Genomic DNA, 20,077 nt, shown 5'->3' with positions numbered 1-20,077 from the left:
TCAGAAAAAAGGGAGAGAGTATGATTTATTGTAAAAAATTAGTATGAATTAAAAACAAAAATTTCACCCAGGAGGAACGCCTCGTGGGCAGGCCCCGGAGGGATTCGAACCCTCGATCTCCTGTTTACTAGACAGGCGCTTTAACCAACTAAGCCACGGCGCCTGAATGCTTGTACCTTCTTAACTAGGAAACATCTGTTTCACTATAATATATTTGTCAAAAATATATATAGTTTCATCATTATAAAAAAATTCTTATTTACGAATGAATAAAATATCCGATAATTTGCCGTAGAAAAAAATCCATTGTCTTGTTATCACGTTCAATGAAATTGGCAACGAACGAAAATTGAGAAGAGAAAAAGAGAAAACACTAGAAACCATATATATCTTGAAGAAATTTAAATACGATCAAATGCAAATTACGTTTCGTGAGAGAAGAGAGTCGCATGAACGCGCGTTCGAAACAAACGCGGTAAATCGATAAACTCGCAGTAATCTTCCCGGTAAGAACGTTATTATCCGCATGACGATCGTGTATATGTAACGCAGTCACAAAAAATTTATGGATACTTAAAAAACGAGCGTCGTGTCCTCGTACGCGCGACCCACATTTTCAGACGTTAAATTAACTTGCAACGCGGGAAGAAGGGAGAGAAAAAAAGAGACATAAGACGAGCGAGATCTATTTGTGAGATCGGGAAATATATGGACGCGTCGCTCTCGCGTGCGAACGTTGCAGTTACTCCGCCCGCAGCTCCAGAACCAGCGCGGCATAGCGTAATCAAAGTGAAATATAGGTATACGAATGTAAATAAACGACCGACGTCGAGACGAAATGAAAATTTGAAGTCTCGTTAGAACTTCCAACATGAGGAAACACGCGTAACACGAAAAGAGTCTCTAATCACTCGGTTCCACGTACCGGCGATTCTTGACTCGCATCGTCATTCCGACGGATTCAAACCTCAACACGTCGCGCGGATTGTGTCGGAGAGAAAGAAGGGAACGCCGTTCGCTTTTGACGATACTTCCGCGAAGAGATGCGACGTGAAAAAGATCCCATCCCGAAGTTGACGACGCGCGTCCCGTTTATCGATAATCGTGGCATTGAATTCGATTCACGAGGAAGTTTTTTATTTACGTTTTTCGTAATCTCACGATCTTATCTCATTAGATAATTAACGGAGATAAGAGGTCGATATACTTTCTCGCGCTTCAATTAAAACGTGAAATAATCACCATGCCTGATTATGTGATGCTCAAGTATTCTGGCTATATTTCTGAATAATGCGAGTGAACGTCTGGTCGGTGTGCTAAAATAATCAGTATCGCATTTTATCGTCGATAAATCGAGCAATACAAGTTTTAAATGACGAATTTTAAATTGAGCACAGTATATAACATAATGTAGGTGCTAGAAGAGATGGTTACCAACAAGTGGCTCGTTGGTCTAGGGGTATGATTCTCGCTTAGGGTGCGAGAGGTCCCGGGTTCAAATCCCGGACGAGCCCTTTCTTTTTTTTTCGCCTGGTAATATTAATTATCGCTGGAAATTTTCCATTCGCGATAATAAAGCATAGGGAAAAAGAATTTCCCTTCTTTTTGCGATATGCTGTTCTATCGCGATACACATACACACACGTACAGACATGCGTATTCAGTATTGCGTGCTTGACTGCGCATGGATAAAAGTTGCGTAGTTAAATGTCACGATCACAATATGTCATAAACGACAGACTTTATACGGCCGTTTATTGAGATTCAGCGAGATGCAAAATGTCTCGGCGTAGTTGTCTCGTCAAATTGCATCATTAACGATCGCCTCGGGACAATTTCCATGGATTAACATCTTCCTTCTTCCATTCAATGTCGTTCCGAAACAATGAATAATTAAGGCCGGCCAGTCAGTCGTTATAAATAACTACGTGCGCATAACGTCGATACAGTCGTTCATCACGGCTTGTTTGCGGATCATTGCTAAATTAATTCTCAATCGGCTTCCACGGAATGCGTGAATCCCGCACACGTGCCAAGCCGTTCAATGGATCTTACGGTACGGTAGATCCCGATTTTCTTGCGATCTCTCATCACGATCTCTCGTCATGGAGAATCACCTTTTGCAAGAATGCGGATGATTCGTCGTGACTGAAACTCATCGCTAGATTAAAAACGATCGATTTGCTCGTTATTTATCTGACGGGCTGCTCGTTCGCCGGCATTCTCCGTGAATTCGTCATCGCAATTAAAATCGCCGTGCATATTACCCGCCCGGCGGGTTATCGTAATCATTTGTCGTAATGACAACCGTGCAAATTCGATAAGCGCGCTGATATTTCGTATGCTGCGCCATGCGAACGGCACGAGGGCCTCGGCACAACGTGAGCACTTATATTAAGGAAATTACGTAAACGTGTCGCTTTGAAATAACTCGAATCAAAGAGATATCGAGTAGAGAAAGGCATCTTGTCGAGACGTTTAATTCGCTGCGCAAAAGCGTGTGTTCTTTTCACTTCTCTCTCTCTTTTTTTTTTTCGTTCGGACAAGTCGGAATGAAAACTGAAACAGAAAGATGTCGTGAGATAAAAATAACGATACGTAATTGATTTATTGATTCGTGCGTGTGAGAAACGATTTCTCTCGATACAATGCAAAATGTCTGATTTCATAGCCGATTTTACAAAGGAGAAAGATACAAAATTGAGAAAATAGACAAAATAAAGAAAACAGATAAAATAAAACGAGAGCAGTGGTAAGAACGCAATAACGATGCAAAAAAGTAAAACAACAAATCGTGGATTAGTTGAGTTCCTTGTAACAGAAGTTTGTCCAGATGGGAAGTCGCCTAACGCGAGTATGTAATAATTCTCTCCTCGAGTAACTCGATCGCGCGATGTTCTCAGTCAACGCGACCTCGCGGAGTGCCTGTTACGACGAAGAGAGTCGTAACTTTCGATATCTCGGCGCCCGCCAATTCCGAGCCACCCTCGCGATGATATCACTCCGCTGAGAGAGATAGTTTGTTGGTTCTTCTCCGCGGAGAATGCGAGCTCTCCCGGCGTTGAATGGGTTGCAGGTTCGTCCTCAGCTGGAACGAACGATCACTCTCTCTCTCTCTCTCTCTCTCTCTCTCTCTCTCTCTCTCTCTCTCTCTCTCTCTCTCTTGCCCGCGCGTCCCGGCAATGACGAATTTGGGCCGGAAGTGCTCGCGAGAAGATCCGGCCGACAGAATTCGACGCAATCAGAATCGGGGCTCTATATATGCGTGAAATAGGATTTCGCGGGCACTTATCATCTCGCCGTGGCTGCTTCAGTTCGACTCGCGCTCCGGGCCCGGCAGCAGCTCCGCGGAATTTTTCGCTGGCGAATCGGCCCGAGAGGAGCGCCGGAGCGGCACTCTCATCGCGCGCGGCGCCGCTGCGATCGAGTAAGTAATTCTTTATCGCTAATTATCATCTGACTCGCGCGGATCGCGCGGGATTAATGTCGAAGTCGAAGACACGTTGTGTATCAACATATCTTTATATAGAAGTGCCCGATGGCACTTAGAGCTGCCTGCATTAGCTCTAGAAATAGGTTTAGAGATGGCCTCTCTCACGCTCACGCGTCGAGAGACTGCTCGGCCCGTTTGTGTCCGCCGCGGGAAACAAAGGTTGTGAAAAATCAGTTTTCCCATTCTTTTTAAGCGAAGCCTTCCCTGAGATGAACGTTTCGCTATTTGATTACTGAAATGTTGCTTCCTGATTTCCTTCGGAACAGAAAAGGTTATCGCTCATGACGATTTCCTTTTCCTTTTTTCCTCCTTTTGATCGCACGTCTGCACATCGCCGGGAAATATTTGCAGCGCGCCGTCGCAATCCTAGCGAAAAGAACGAGGATCGCGCGAGCTCTCCGCGTGCCGCCGTCACGATCGGCGGCTTCGAAGCTTGTTCCGAGTTTACCTTCCCGCCTTCTTTTGCGCCCGTCATCGCGCGCGCCTTCGTCATCCCGGCGATGACGAAGGGGAACGACGGAAGATGCGGCGGGCAAGGAGATCCGGTGGGTGGACCACGCGATCGTCTCGCACGGCATTCGGTCGCGCTGCTGCCGTCGCTCTCGTGGCGGCTCGTTCGAACCGAATTGTGATACCGAGACTTAGTTTAGCTTGCGTTTACCTCTCGTCTCCGCTCGGGTCAGTTAGGCTCGCGCTTTCAAGCCGCCAGCACCGTGTGTTCTCTTTTTCTCTCTCTCTTCTCTGTCTGTCTGTCTGTCTGTCTGTCTCCCTCTTTCTCTCTCTCTCTCTCTCTCTCTCTCTCTCTCTCTGTCTCTCTCCTTTTCTCTCTTCCTCTGTCCGTCCCGTAATCGCTCTCTCGTGTAATTCGCCTACATCCCTCTACGTTGACCGCGTTTTTCGCGGATTTTCTCGGTATTTTTCCCTCTCCTACCTTGCTCGCGGTGCGATCAGTTTCCGGCTGCTTCGAGGCACATGCGATCCGACGCTCGTCGAAGAAGATAGTCCTCGATTTGGACCCGACCGAGGCTCACCGTTTTCGAGTAAGTGCTGTGCAATCTTCGACTTTTGAACAGTGCGTCGTAGGACGACCGATTTTCGCGGATTCGTCGAAAGTGAGCGCGATTGCGGGATGTGACAGGTCGCTCGAGTTTGTCAGAGCTGCGCGGGTAACTGGTAGCCTCCTTTCTTTTCGTGAGTTATGGTGTAAATCCTTCGTGACGGCGCTGAGAGAGTTATAAATTGTTACTCCTTTTTATCTGGAAATTTGCTCCGATATAATAAAACTGTGTTTAGACAACGATAATTGAATACCATCGCATGTGAAACTCCAAGGTGCGAAATTTATTACGTTGAAAATGTCATCCGCTAGAGATTAATTAGTTTTTCCGTCAGATGGATCGGTATTAAATGAATTTTTGTCGAGCGGAGGAATGTATTTTAGGCGAGAGAACTTGGATAACTAACGAGTTGATGCCTAATTGCAACTCTTATCTCGCTCACATTCACTGACGAACGTTACTTTCTATCTTGCGACTGGTGAGAAACGAGAGTCACCATTATTTGAATATTTTATCGAATCGCTATCAGGTGCCAATTCCGTCCACAAATATGCCGCGAAAGAAATACAGAAAAATACGAGTAATGGAAATATTTCGCTTCTTCTCTTCGTGGAACTCTTCGTCGCTTCATGCGGTTTGCCGAAATAGACGAGAGTTCGCGTAATGTGACGTGTACGACGAACACTTGTAATGACAAAACGTTTCATCTTGTCCCGTCGCTCAAATTGCTCAAAGAATTCTCGGCTAATCGTTAAATGTCGTTTCAAAATGTTTCGGAATGACAAGACAGATAAGAGCAAAAAATTTCAATCTGGGATCCAACGAACAGATTTCGCGCAGATTTCAACACTCTCGTTGACAATAGATAATCGCGTAATCCATTTTGATCGAGCAATTTGACTGGATCTTTTTCCGTTCAATCGAGAGATCTCAAACGAAAGCGCCAGCGATGAAGTCAACGACGAGAGAAAGACGAGAGACGTACGTGTGTACTGCGAGAATTATCCGCCGGCGAACTTGGATGAACGCGCAACTTTGATACCGATATCGATGTCGATGTCACGACCTGACCGTCGCTAATTGACGCTTATGCGTAAGTGGCGATCTGTCTTTATCGAATCGCTATTCGCAAATTGTGTCAACGTAGGCGACGCTTCGGTTCTCTCACGGACGATTTTCCGCGGCGCGGTGACAAACAGCGAATAGACGTCGGGAGCGAGAATGAATTATCTCCGCGAGATCCCTTCGCGACTCGCACTCGCCCTTATCAATCTCTCTTTTATCGTGCTTCGCGAGAGAAGAGAGCCTCGTCAGGCCTCACTCTCGGCACAATACAAGAGCGCGAGCGCGGATTCTGCGGTCGGACGTTTCGCACTCGGTGTGTAATTCTATGCAGCGGATATCGCACGGCGATTAAGGCGTGTGTATACTCGCATGTGATAAGCGCGTGAAAAATAGAGCGAACGGCCCGCAAAAAAGTCGTCTCTCGTCTCGGACTCGAATTCCCGACCGAGAAATATCTCGAAGCTCGCGCTCGCGCGCGCCGAGCACTTTTTCACTCCAGTAACGGCGCAACCTTGCCGCATCGCGCCGATTACACGCGTATGGTAATTTCGCGGCTTTCATCGCGGCATGGTAATACTTCACTGGCTTCGCAAGTGTGTGCTTGTGTGTGTATGTGTGAGCGATAGATAAGCCGTAAACAGCGGCGGTGAGCCACCGTGAGTGCAAGGCCACGACGAAACGATTTAGTCGCGATTGCGAAAAGAAACGAAACAAATCCGCCGAAGGATCCGCGCTTTCCCGACCACTTCGGGGACCAAGCCGGATTTGCTTGGCAGCTCGCTGGCAAATTGGTGCTAGACTGCACATTCCCAGGGACTGTCACATGACGAGGCATTTTCCAGGCCGATCCCCGGCGTCGTCTCTTATCTCCTGCGGAATGCCACCTTGGCGAAGTAGAGCGTATCGTGAGCATATTTAAAAAGCTCCCTCACGCGCGAGCGGATTTCTGACTCTGGTTCGCGCGATAATGCGAAAATCTCTTCGACGGGAAGGAACTCGGTCGTTTCCGATGTGAGGTTTCCCCGGGTTTTCCCCGGAAAAAAAGAGATGCGATAAGGTCGAGCCGCGTCTTCGGCGCGTCGCCGAGACAACGAAATTCACGACTCGCGTGCTCTCCCACGGTGCAGTTGCATCATCAAAACAAAACGGTGCAGCGAACAAAATTCCATCTGACGACACCGGCTTCTAATTCGAGAGCGGCTGCTCGTAACAAACGGGCGCGTCGCGACGGAAGGTAAACACCTCTCGATCGTGGTCGAGAGCGAACGACGGCGCGGGAACGAGTCCTACGCGCGTTAATGAAAAGGTCGTTATCAACGCGCGAGATGTGGGTCGGCCCGGTTCTGAGCAACGAAACTCTATTAACACTATCGCGCGGCTCCATCGAGAACGTCGCCACAGTACCTGATGCGATCTCACCCACCCAGCGTGACACTCGGGATCAATCGTGATTCACGATTCGCCCCGTAGAGACTCACCCCGTATTACACGCGGAGTTAAGTCGCGCGTGAGGCGCGGAAGAAGCGAACCCTTCCCTCGTGCGAAAGTAAGCCTTTGAAACTGAGCAAGCAAGTCTTGAACCGAGCGACTGTACTTCGTATCGTGACTGAACGATCGTCTCGAGTCGCAAGTTGACTATCACTCTTTCGCAAGGCGAATCACGGCGGAAATGTCTTTGTCGCAAGTAGCACGTCGACAATCGGCGAGTATTCGCCGATTTTCAGCTACTTCGCTACTTCATTACTCTTTACTCGCGTCTTACTGATTTTTGCTACAGTGGAGGTAAGAGACGTTGTTGCAGAAATTCTGCAGCGCAGGAAGGTCTTTCTACGATTCGCCGCTTCCTGCGGTCTTCTCAGCGAAATTTCACTGATTGCGCTTCTATTATGCTCGTTACCGAGCATCGCCTCAAGTCGTAACGTCTCGACGAAGAAATACCCTGATTCTACGTTAGAGAGCAAACTGACGATAATGCGAGCGCTGCTCGCAGGCCCACGTCGACGACGCGTACGCGTCGGCGACGTGGACAAGCCCGGCCGACGCGTACGCGTGCGCTTGCAGAAATCGAATTACGCGAAAAGGGGATGTGTGTGGCGCATACGCCGCTTTCATAATCACGAGCGCGCGTATGCGTCAGCGCTTGACGTAACACTTGACAAGACGCCGCTCGCATGTAATTCACTTCACGAGATCGGTATCGCGATACCGGCGGACTGCGCCGCCAGGCATGTTTGCAATTTGCCGATAATCATCAGCTGGCACGCATAAGGCGTTAACGAGTGTCCCGCGCGACGATAATTGAACGATCCCGCGCTTCGAACCGCCGCACGCGGGCCATTGTGCGCGCTAATGACGCCGCCGCGGTGCCGTGGAAATTGCGATCGGCTTCGAGGAGTCGATCCGGCGCAAACGTCGGACATCGTCGATCGTCGATCGTCTCAGTTACGTACTTTGTCGCTGGATACTGCTGAATCGAGGCGCGCTTATCGCGTCGTTTACCACGCCATTATCATTGCCGGCGTGCACCGCGTGGAACGGTTAAGGAACATGTGGCGATTAATCGCCTCCGATAAATCAGTTTACGACGTTAGAGAGGCTGAGATAAACGGCCACGAGATGAGGTGCGTGTCGGTCGGACGCATGATTTGTACGTGTTTATAGATCGCCTCGCCTAAAATGGCGTCTGACAGACGCGGAGGAGCTCCGTTTTTCGGCGATCACGGGGAAAGAGGATGATAACGGGGCTCCTTGATATATTCACAGTGAAGAAGAAAGGGATGAACAAGTGGAGAAAAAATGGCCGCAGGAGAGAATAAACGCGCGGGAAAATCCGCGCGATGTATTTTTGCGAGCGTGCGCGTACCGTGAGAGTTCGCGCGCCGTCTCGGAATGAATCTCTCGAATCTGCCAATCTTGCGGGAGGCGAATGCAAACAACCTATAATACCTCGGAATTTGGGCCAACCGGGCACATCCGTTGCTCCCCTCCCGCGGTGATATGACGCGCTCGCGTGCGCGTTATTTTTAGTATTAACAATTTGCCGAAACGCAAATAACCGCGCATAAACAGACGTGAAAAAGAGCCGAAGGGAGAGATTTACAGGAGAGAGATATAAAGAAGGAGCGAAGTGGAGCGTCTCGAAAGAACTCGACGTCGTTTATGTCGGATCCGAGAACGCGCGGGAGTCTGTCTTACGACCGGCTGAATTATTACGACTCAAAATCCCAGCGCCACTTCGAGCCGTCTTCTGCGCAAATATTAACACGTCGTAAGGCGATCTTGTTAGAAAACATCGTCCTTGGCTTCGCGAAGATATCGCTGGAGCGCGAAAGACCGCGATCGGCTCTCGAGATCGGTCTTTCGATCGAACGACTGAGACGAGGAAGGGAACGCAATCTCGCAAATGCGAGCGTAAAAGGTACACGCGTCGATCCTCTGCTTGTGGCGCAAGAAAGAGCAATCTTTGCGCGCGATTTCACCAGACCACGTGTGACATTTATCGCACGCGTTTCCTGTCCGACGGCAAGCGGCCATAAATCGGCTGGCACGCGTCTCGATGTTAACGCAAGAAGATCTCGGCACCGCGATCGCTGTCTTTGACGCGGTGATCCTCTATTTGAGAGCGATGACCATCTGAGAGAGCTCTGTTACAACACGTCTCCTCCTCCTGTAATACGCGAAACGCTACGTGACGAAAGCTAGTATAATAGCGAACGTCACGTTAACAACAATCGCCCCGCTCGGAATCTAATCGGTCGGAAGTCCGATTCGCTGTCTGCATTCCAGCGTCGCATTTCTCGTTTCCGAGCAAATTCGACGCGGTTCAAAATAAGAATATGAGCAAGCACTTCCTCCTACTTTGAAATTCCACGGAAATGCAGATAGCTTCGATTACATCAGTCGCTCGTCTCTCTCTCTCTCTCTCTCTCTCTCTCTCTCTCTCTCTCTCTCTCTCTCGTTGTCGAATTGTGGGAGAAATGCGTGCCTTTCGTTGCCCGTTGAAAAAACGACGGCGATTCACGCCGGGATTTTTCAATTCCAATCTCTCCCCGGCGCTTTTCGCGCCGCTTATAAAAACAAGCAGAGGCAGAATATAAAGCAGGGGCTCAATGCGACGGACTGTTTGTTTTCCCGATATCCGGCCCCGGAATGTCCGAACGCATTCACGTCCGGAGCACTAGGCGAGCTCGCTCAATCCGATCTCTTCCCGCGATCGTCCCGAACCGCAGTCCTGCAGAAAAAAAGGAAATGAACAGAGGAGCTTTCGGAGGTAATCCAAAATAAAATCGACGAATGAAGAAATATCGAGAGAAAAATGAAAGTTACTTCAAATTTCAGAGTTACTTTCAAATTTCAAAGTTACTTTAAATTTCAGCTTTACCGTGAAAGAAAGACAGAATTTGGTTAAAAAATCAGTGGAACAACGCAATTTTCTTCTTCGAGAGACATAGCGAGATCCACTCTGCGAATGCGAAAGAAGCCAGCGAAAGTTTACGCGCGCCGTGAACGAGCCGGTTGTATATGTCAACGCGACATTGATATCGCGTTATGTCATTGCGCTTAGCGGCGTCGCTTGATAGTCAGACCGCTGCCAGAGGTTACAGAATGCGTCGTCTTATAAACATATGCGAACACCGTCAACCTGTTTAACAGAAGTAAACGCTCATTAATATAAATTTCGAGTTTAGCCGCTTCGGCAAAATCCAGCCGCGTGGTAATTCGCTGGAAACTCGCGTCGAACAAGGACGTCACGTGAAGGTTTCTACGGCTCTCCCGACGGTGACAAATCAAACGGACAAGGATGCAAAATCCACGACGGTGACAGGGGATTCGGGAGAAACGCGAGTATCCTTGTTACATTCTGATCGATCAGATAGAAATATAATAAAGGACCAATTAGCAATCGTGACCATTTAACATCTTTCTTCGTTTAACTAACTTCGTCGTCGGAAAAAGATGTGTTCCAGTCATTTCGCAAACTAATACAGCATATAAGAAGCTTCGAACGACGAAGGTTCGCGAGAAAAGGAGCAAGTCCGATACTGGTCTCCGACTCGAATCTGCATACTCGTCGGAAAGTCAGCGAGCGGCTACGGACCCTTCTCCCCAAGGGGAACGAGAGACTTCCAGGATCGCGAGTAATTCGAAGGACGACCATCGGCTGACGTAGACGATCCATGTGTGACAGTGCGTAAACCGCGGGTTGTATTACTCGGGTGTGAATCACCGAACGATGCGGCGGCAGAATGACGGGACATGAGTCCTGCGAATCCTGAGAGAACATTTACCGCGGCAACGTCATCTTCGGTGACATCCTGAGCGTGACGAAATACCCCGCTCCGGCGAAACCGCCATTTTTATCTAATAGCTCGAGAGCGGATCCACGCCGGTGGTTGACGCGATGCTCATGGAATTTAATCTATAATTATGACAGAAAGGCCGCTCTGGGACTAATCAGAGCCGCGCGTTGCATTTAATCGCGACTCGTCACTCATGCCGCCACGCGCGAGTTCACGTTCACGCTGAGCACTCGTCATCGCTATCGCTGTAGTATCGATCAAGAAACACTCCTCTGACTGAGCAGCGCGATCCTGCCGAGTGATAGAGAGATAGAAGAGTCATGAATGAAGATCCTGAGGCTTTTCAAAGAAAGTCATACAAGCACTGTTATTAACGATAATAAACGTCCCGATGAGCAACGCGGTGTATGAAAGACCTGCAGCAATTTGTCAGCAAGATACACGTATTACAATTATAAAAAGAGCAAATTACTTTTGTTAATCAATAATCTCGCCCAAGACCAAACACAAGTTACCTTTCCCCCGGTGTTAAAATCAAACGCCAGTTGAGTCTCTTCGAGAAGCAAAAACTCGAGCTATTCTAATAATCACCGTCGCATCGTCTGAGACTGCTGTTCGATCGATCGTGATTTAATTAAGACGCAAATTTCACTCGAGCCGGCTATTTCGGGAAGATGATGCGATCTGTTGTTAAATGTGTCAGGCAGAACAAATTACTTCATCGCTCTCTCACGGTCGCGACTTGATCGACTCGTTCCTCGAATTCGATTGCCCGTCGAAAAGTCGGTCGGCGATAGTGAGCTCGGCGATAAAGGTTGCATAGCTTTCCGTTGACAATATTCGTTGAATAATCTCGGTTCTGACGTCACGCTCGTGCAAACGAGTTATTTACATGTGATACATAATAGTTTCGCGATGTAGCACCACCAGCGATACCGCCCTCCGATACCGCCCTCCGAGGATTCGCGACATCGCGAATCCTCCGGTCGGCGATCGCACAGCCACGTCCGCGTCTTCCTGTCCACCGCAGCATCCTCCTCGTGACTGCGTCAATTTCGCAATCGAAATTTTTGCTCTCGAAATGACATAACATAGGCATGATTAATCGGCTGGAAGATATACAGAATACACATACAGAACAGGAAGACACATTGTACGTCTTGTAAGCGGCACCTTGCTGAATGAACGGGAAGAAAACTAGTTGAATCAACGTAACAACAAATGAATCGTGTCACTTTTATTCGACTAATACCTTTTCTCCGCGATCGGCGATCAGGTGCGATTAATCAGTCGTTTCACGATAACAGACGTGAGAAACCGCGTGAGAAGTTGCTACAACCGCTCGCGATTCCGAGTAAAGGCATGCCACGAGGAAGATGAAAGAGAGCGGACGAGTGAGAGACAGCTAAAAATACACAATCTGTGATCTTCCCCGAGGGAGGGATATCTCAAATCGACTCTATTTTCAAGGCTGGCTTTCGAGCGAGCTCGTTAATTCGGAAGCCCTAGAACAGCCGTGTGTCTTAACCTTGGTAACCTTAGAAATACCTCTGGAGCTGCGCCAGTTTCTGAAGCGACCAGTTAAACGAAACTGTCTCCTCCATCAGTGTCAACTCCACTTGTATTAAGTAGCATTAACGTTCCATCGAGTGAGTTCCCGCGCGCTCTGCCGCCTCGACCAATTTTGCGTTATTTGTCCGTAAACGAGATCATAACGGCCCGCTCTGTCGAAACGGCGAGAAGTGCCTGCCGGAATTCATCCTCGCTACTACTTTCTGCACCGCGTAAAGCGTAAAGCCCAATGCGCATACAGAGAACGTAAACAGTGAGAGAACGTAAGCAGTAAGAGAATTGTCTACGTTGATTATATTCTTCCTACGAAGTTCGAGTGCCAGCGATAGGAATCGCATGAGCTTGTGCGTCAAATCTCTCACGATCAATCGTCACGATCAACTGTAATCGATCATTACAATCAATTGTCTATTATTATTATAATCATATCAAGTTATCATCCTCTAGAGCAGAAATTATGATCAATCTTGCTTGTTGTTCATATCTCTGCGCGTGCCACGAACTTAACACAACAGCGTCGCGTTGTTCGATTACGATGAAGTGAAAACAGCGGGCTGTCCGCGAGCGCGCGTTTAAATGGACGTTTTGTCGCATATCGATCGTCGCGTTAACGCGATCGTGATGCCGCACACGGTGTTGGTTGCTTAACACGTCCGGCGACCAGTGTCGATTATCGCGAAACATATCGAGCTCGAGTAATGATGCAACTTTGGACCGGGTCCAAAAACCACTCCCATGAGTTAGATCATACGCGTCGCACTTTACGCCTCATTATCGATCATAATGATGCTCGAAACGATTCGTCCGTGTTACTCCCGCAAGAAATGCGTATCTCAATAAGCCACCATCGCCTCGTCGCTAAATTAAAGTAAATTATTCTTTAGAAAAGAGCAGCACGCGGAGAAAAGCTTGAGAAGCGCGAGCTTCGCGTAGCATCTACTCCATTCTGTTAACACAGAATGATTAATCTTTCAATTTTTGTTGAATAACAAACGGAGTTAGCTAGTTCGCCCTTAGAGTGTTTCAGACGATCGCTGGGTGGATCAGCGACGTCGCGAGTAACTCGAGTCAGCCCGAATAAATCTCGTTTAATTTGGACTTTGTAGTTTTTAATCAACGTCTCTCTCTCTCTCTCTCTCTCTCTCTCTCTCTCTCTCTCTCTCTCTCTCTCTCTCTCGGCGCGTCATTCAGGGGGAAACTCTCGAAGTCCTCCCTTATTATGGGGTGCGACGCTGATGTCACGGGTCAGTCGTCGCCGATCCGCGGACGAGACATTGTGTCCTCCTTTATTCAGCTTGCGACTATTTAACTGAAGTTTTACGACGTTTTTCGTTTGCTTTCGCCGGCCGTTGCGCTGATTAATGTTATTCGTCTCCTCTCGTCTCGAAGGGTCTTGCCGCGCGCCACCGGGTAAGGGATTTCATTGCGAGGTCTCAGTCGCAGTTTCTCCGCCGTATCGCTTTGGACTTATGGGACTCGATTTGGCCGAATTGTACCGTTTATCGCGCTAAGTAACAGTACGACACATTGACAGCGCGACGACGGCTGGAGGAAACCTCGCCGTGGCGTCGCAGGGAAGACGGGTCAAACGAGCGACCCACTTACGCATTCCCGTGTGGAATATTTGCATTAATTGCTCGCTTCTCAATGAACGAGCTCGTCAGACCCGTCCCCGCGAAGAGCCCGCGATCGAGGACAGTATAGCGATGCTTTGTCCGCTCGTCTCGCGTCTAGAAACAGCTGCCGATGCAACTTCTCGGAAGCACGAAAGAATTACGTGATGCGAAATATACGTGCGTTGTTGTTGGGCGGGAGGAATTTTGCGTTTGATGTGTGTTAAAAATACTCAACGCGTTCCAGTTTCAAGCCTCGTTTCAAGTCCTCCGAGACGCCTCCATCGAATCTCGCGTCAATTTTACCTCGACGGACATCGGCTTTCTCGGAATTTCTCGATATTTTTTAATAAGATATCACGTGGCTCTTGCACGCGCGATATCGAGTTAAACTTAAATTGTACTCGTTAATTGCGACGGCTCTCTGACTTGCTAGAGTTTCCTTTCACTTAAATCTCTGATTAAATATTACGAAGAGCCTTATCTGATATTATTGCCCATTAACGAGTCAACGACGCGTTCATATTTCTTTGTACGAAATCTTTATACTCCTATGGGACAGGGTCTTCTTTATTTTCCAAGGATAGGATCACAGAATTCACTGGTACTTACCTGCGTATTCCGACTTAGCGAATTGTACACGCATACTGCTCGTTTAATCGAGTAGCATCGGCTGGAAAATCGGTATCGTTACGCAAGCACGCGGCCTGACCGACGGGCCAGGAAGCTGAAATCACGATCCTCGTTCCAGTCTGGTAAATTCCATCAATATTATAATGCAGCCGATTCGGGTGACACTCGTTTCAGAGTTACGTGATCCGTGATAGACGATCCGTGGACCGTCGTCCGTACGGGCGGCAGATGTCGTCGAGCGCGTCGCTGCTCCGGAGAGAGAAAGAGAAAAGGAAAGAGAGAGAGAGAGAGAGAGAGAGAAAGAGAGAGAGAGAGAGAGAGAGAGAGAGAGAGAGAGAGAGAGAGAGAGAGAGAGAGAGAGAGAGAGAGAGAGAGAGAGAGAGAGAGACAGAGAGAGAGAGAGGACAGAACGCAAAACGTCATCGACGTAAATTTTCTATAAAGTTCCGAGTCACCGCAGCATAGAAAGATACCTCGGATACGTTCGGGATGTTCGTTTGTGAGAAAAGAGACGTATCTCGAGCACAGCTTGTGAAAATACATACGACTGCGGACGAGGTCCCGTGTAAATACACGCGCCACGACACAAAAGAGAAGCCCGAAATGAATCAAACATTGCCCGCTCTCGGCGAAACTGTAGGAGACGTTGCACAAGTCCCGAGGAGACTTCCATCATCTTCCTCTCTAGAATGCCGGGTGACAAATCGCGCGGCATTTAAACTGCCGACGCCTTGAAGCCGTTCCAAAGCAGACAAGATGACGCGTCCCGTCGGTCCGCGAAGCGTCGTAAGCTTGGCAACGTTATTGTTATCAATTGCCAGCTGTTACCGAAGCCCACATACCAGCTGCGCGCACCTGGACGAGTTACGCGACGCGCCGACTCGCTGTCGATTCAATGTTGCATCAGATTGATACAATCGTCGAAATAAGCAGACGCGATTTAACAGGGTTTTTGCTCAAATACACTCGTCCGGAAGTAAACAAACGTCGAGACCGCTCGTTGATACATTGGTAAAATTGAAACAATGTTAGCGCAAAATACCGTACGGTAATGAGCAAGCGAGGAACATTAGATCGGTATCCTGATAATGTTAATTTTATGATTAATTGATCTCAATTAATCATACAATTAAATTGATCTCTCTTGAATGTCCCTTTCACACTCTCGGTACAACTCCCAAATATTTCAAAGATATTCTCAAACATGACACGGCTTTCTCGAAAATTGAGGATAAGGTAAAAATATCTTAGAAACATCAAAGAGTCAAAGTTGTTTCGCAATGATGTTGATAAAACGTTAAAAAAAAGAAACTGTAGCGTGAAGAAAATGTTACACGCTATTGAATATCGAGTTCTAGAGAGAATTTTATGCTCACTGACGACGTAGTTTCGATTAGAATTGAATAAGGATCGGTGACGCGCTGACTCCTCACTACACACGATCCTTACAGGATGTGGACCGTACACTGCCAGAATTTAGTGTTCATCGCCTGTGTGTTCCTGCCCTCGCTCGTGAGAGGCATTCCGGATTACTCTGGGCTGCCGCCGGGGCCATACTGCGCCTCGAGGTATCCTGGGGGCAGTTGCTGCCCAGGACGACAGGACGACTGCAGCGCGCCGATCCTCACGACGCTATGCTATTGTGATGATTTCTGCGATCGAGACCGTGAAGAAGACTGCTGTCCGGATTACTGGCAGCACTGCAGGGGCATCGTGCCAAACGTCACATCACCGCCCGAGGAGATAAGAAGTGCGTGATTATTATAGAAAGAAAACAAAAATCTATATAATATGTACTTAATGTTCGCTAAATATATCGCCTCAGGCAAAGCCTCATCCAACGTTTCTGAATTCATCGGCGATCTTCCGGCGAAAGAAATATATATATATATATATGTTTTTTTTAACATTATATATTATACACACACATATAAATAAAATATAATATAAAAGTACGATACATATACATATAATGCAGGAAAATGTTTGTTCAAAATCATCGTCTGTGCTTTCAGGATGCTTCTTCCAAGGGAAAGAGTATAATCATGGACAAACGTTAAGAGTTAACTGCAACACATGGTAATACTTGAGTCGCTCCTTTTGACCCCGCACCGTCGAGACGACAAGGAGAGAGAGAGAGAGAGCAGATCGTCTAAATTTATTTTATGTCACAGCAAATGCTCCTCGCTCGGCAAGCGCGCCGAAGTGCTCTGCGAGGAGAACCGATGCTTGATCGAGCCGGAGTTAATGGAGGAGGTCAACTTGCAAGGACCGACCTTGGGATGGCAAGCGGGCAATTATTCCGAATTCTGGGGAAGGACACTGCGGGACGGCGTGGAGCTACGCCTGGGTACTCTCAATCCGTCGCAATCCGTGAGTGTTGACACGTTCGATCATTTGGGAAATCCTCCCCGCGGTCCATCCTGTATTTTCTTTTTTTTTTTTTCGTGCAATCGTGTAGAACGGATTCCATTTCTTCACACGGACACAGAAAGAAAAATGATTGCTGCCACATGTATATATACGCGTATATATGGTCGTTCCACGATGAGAGATCGATGCGTCCCACATGTGCTGGTAGTTAACGTGTTAAGTTCCAGATATCCAGATCGCGTATATCTTCGTGAAAACACGGAGAAGCGGACGAAAACGTATTCAACCGGAAACGCAATCGCTCGTTCACGGTCGAAGGATCAGGAACGTTACGCGAATTGTCGCAAGAATATCCCCAAAATGTTCTCCCGGATGTTTCTTCGTCGTTTCGGTGAAACGTATCATTATTATTATCATCATTAATATTTGCGCTATTACTCGAGATTGAAGAATTCAGGAAGTAAATTTCACGTAAATTTCGAAGAATGATGAGACGTTTTTACGTCGAAAGGACGGAATTGTCATTACGGCTCGATAAGTTCGGAGTATAAAGCAACCTTGCTCTGGAAACGCCGCTGTGCATAGACGCCTCGAAATTGCCTCGAAAGATTAGGTCAATTGCTTCGCTTGTGCAACTAAGGCTAAAAGATCCACGGCTTAAGTAATCCGTCTCGTGCTCCGCTGCGGGGGTTTTATGAATAAGCGCTCAGCGTTGCTCGTGAGTAACATCCGACCAAGAGCGATCAAGAGGTTCTTGGTCGTCGCATCTCATGATCGTCTCATAGACTGAACTGATCCTTCCGAGTCGAATGCGTCGGTTTCCAACCGCCGACGAGCGAAGGTCTCGCCGAGGTCTCTCTCGATAAACAAATGAACAGAACCCTCGAGAAGTACCTTTGCCCGCAGATGTACAAGATGAACCCGGTGCGACGTATTTACGACCCGGACGCGTTGCCGCGGGAATTCGACGCCAGAACACGCTGGCCGCGCGACATATCCGGCATTCACGATCAAGGATGGTGCGGCGCGTCCTGGGCCGTCTCGACAGCCGACGTCGCGTCCGACCGATTCGCGATTATGAGCAAGGGCGCCGAAGACGTAGAGCTGAGCGCGCAGCATCTACTCTCTTGCAACAACAGAGGACAGCAAGGCTGCCGAGGCGGATATCTGGATCGAGCCTGGCTCTTCATGAGAAAATTCGGGTAATTTCTGTCAGTCAGTCACTGTCGTGTCAGTCACTCTTCGCGTTTGGCGAACGCGTGCTTTTCACGTGCCGTCTTCTTGTCTTAGATTGGTGGACAAGGAGTGCTATCCTTGGACCGGTAGGAATGACCAATGTAGACTACGCAAACGAAGCAACCTAAATGTCGCCGGCTGTAGAAAGCCGCCAAACCCGCTGAGACAGGAATTGTACAAGGTCGGCCCGGCCTATCGTCTAGGTAACGAAACCGACATTATGCAGGAGATCCTGACTTCTGGACCCGTGCAAGGTATATATGTCCCTCTGCTACCGTCTTAGATATAATCATCAATCGAAATTCAGAGATACATATTATTCGCGTTGAAAATTCTCGTGCGTAAACGCGGAAGAGCAGAAAAAGCAATTATTTGTTTAACTAAAAAATGTGAACTTAAGTAAATGTATATTATTAGTGCCTACTGAATATATCTCTTATTTTTTAGATTTTTTCTCCCACTGTAGAGTCAGATAAACTTAACTTTGTTCTTGCTCTCTACTACTAGGAAATATAATAAAATTAAAAATAATTTTTTATGAAGGAAACTGTAATATTCTCTTCTTATATTATGTTTTATCTTACGGTAAAATACGTGCGAGTGGATTTGGCAAGCGCGCGTGCATCTCATGGGGGTTTTAATCTAAAAGGGAATTCTTTTCGCCGCAACTAACCGGAGAAACGTACTGGAAATATGGAAATTTCTTTCCAGCTACCATGAGAGTCTACCAGGACTTCTTTGTTTACAAGAACGGAGTGTACAGGCACTCTCGCAGCGCAGAACTGCATGATTCCGGTTACCACTCAATGAGAATCATCGGATGGGGCGAGGAGCCGTCTTATCGCGGCCCACCGCTCAAATACTGGGTGAGTTTGCGCAACGGCATGTTTACGATAAGATTCGTATACAGCGTGTAGCACTAAGAAAAAAGCAAGATATTACGACGACACAACTTATAATTACGCGTAATTATCTGTCGTTTGATACGTTGCGAATGTCTAAAAATGCTCTTAATCTCCCAAACATCCTTCACGCGTGTCTTCTTCAGAGACGTCCTCTGGATTCATGTGTTCTCTGTAATTTGCCGCTGTAATTTTTATCTTCTTTTCTCGATTTCACTTCTCTTTTCTTGTATTCTCATCTTATTTTATTATTTTTCTTTCATTCGTTCTTGTCACTTCTCCGCAACCCTACAACGATCTTCTTTCCCTTTCTTTTTTTCAGCTAGTCGCGAACTCCTGGGGACGCCACTGGGGCGAGAACGGACTTTTCAGGATTCAGAGGGGAACGAACGAGTGCGAGATCGAATCGTATGTGCTGGCGGTTTGGGCTAAGACAATATAAAGAACACGAAGATACCAAAGTACTAGAATACCCGATTGTCATAATCACTGTTGGTGCATTTATTGAATCTCTCGGTCAGTCGGTCGATCGGTCGATCGGTCAGTTGGTCGGTTGGTAGCCCGCAACGGCGTACTTACGCCGTGTGGACGAGGAACAATATGTCGATATTGGAAAGTATGTGATCCATGTGCCTCCGTATACGCCTTATTAAACGTAAGATCGGGAGGGCCGAGGAGGGCCACTCATAGATATTTAACGTAAGTACGACCGCGCGCACATAATCGAGAGAGCGCCTCCCCGTCGTTATTTCCTCGGTCGTATTACTCGTAGACAACAGTAATCGCTTTGTACACTTGGAGTCGATATTTTTCATATATTACGTAAAAGGGA

General features: G+C 47.7%; 1 protein-coding gene and 2 non-coding genes across 4 annotated transcripts; 2 read left to right on the top strand and 1 right to left on the bottom strand.

Moving 5' to 3' along the window:
• Nucleotides 1-89: 89 nt before the first annotated feature.
• TRNAT-AGU (transfer RNA threonine (anticodon AGU)) lies at nt 90-163 on the bottom strand. The gene has a single exon. It is a non-coding gene; the product is annotated as a tRNA-Thr (tRNA).
• A 1,279-nt stretch (nt 164-1,442) lies between these two features.
• TRNAP-AGG (transfer RNA proline (anticodon CGG)) lies at nt 1,443-1,514 on the top strand. Its single transcript has one exon. It is a non-coding gene; the product is annotated as a tRNA-Pro (tRNA).
• A 1,759-nt stretch (nt 1,515-3,273) lies between these two features.
• On the top strand, nt 3,274-20,017 carry LOC105186275 (uncharacterized peptidase C1-like protein F26E4.3). Of its 2 annotated transcripts, none has more exons than XM_011146358.3 (8): nt 3,274-3,427; nt 16,186-16,484; nt 16,750-16,813; nt 16,909-17,107; nt 18,014-18,309; nt 18,398-18,597; nt 19,055-19,209; nt 19,568-20,017. In XM_011146358.3, the coding sequence occupies exons 2-8, from the start codon at nt 16,187-16,189 to the stop codon at nt 19,685-19,687; spliced, it is 1,332 nt and encodes a 443-aa protein (XP_011144660.1). In that variant the 5' UTR covers nt 3,274-3,427; nt 16,186; the 3' UTR covers nt 19,688-20,017. The 2 variants fall into 2 exon arrangements, with proteins under 2 accessions (XP_011144660.1, XP_011144658.1); XM_011146356.3 differs by lacking the exon at nt 3,274-3,427 and adding an exon at nt 4,072-4,533.
• The last annotated feature ends 60 nt before the right edge of the window (nt 20,018-20,077 follow it).

The sequence above is a fragment of the Harpegnathos saltator genome, unplaced genomic scaffold (assembly GCF_003227715.2).
Source record: "Harpegnathos saltator strain DR-91 unplaced genomic scaffold, Hsal_v8.6 scaffold594, whole genome shotgun sequence".
NCBI lineage: Eukaryota > Metazoa > Arthropoda > Insecta > Hymenoptera > Formicidae > Harpegnathos > Harpegnathos saltator.
Note: the sequence above shows the minus strand (reverse complement) of the source record. Positions and strands in the feature narration are given on the sequence as shown.

Excerpts from the sequence above, each read along its gene's own strand:
- LOC105186275 (XM_011146358.3), top strand. The coding sequence starts at position 16,187 with ATGTGGACCGTACACTGCCAGAATTTAGTGTTCATCGCCTGTGTGTTC. Across the intron at positions 16,485-16,749 it reads ACCGCCCGAGGAGATAAGAA|GATGCTTCTTCCAAGGGAAA; the intron begins GTGCGTGATTAT and ends CTGTGCTTTCAG. Across the intron at positions 19,210-19,567 it reads GCCCACCGCTCAAATACTGG|CTAGTCGCGAACTCCTGGGG; the intron begins GTGAGTTTGCGC and ends TCTTTTTTTCAG.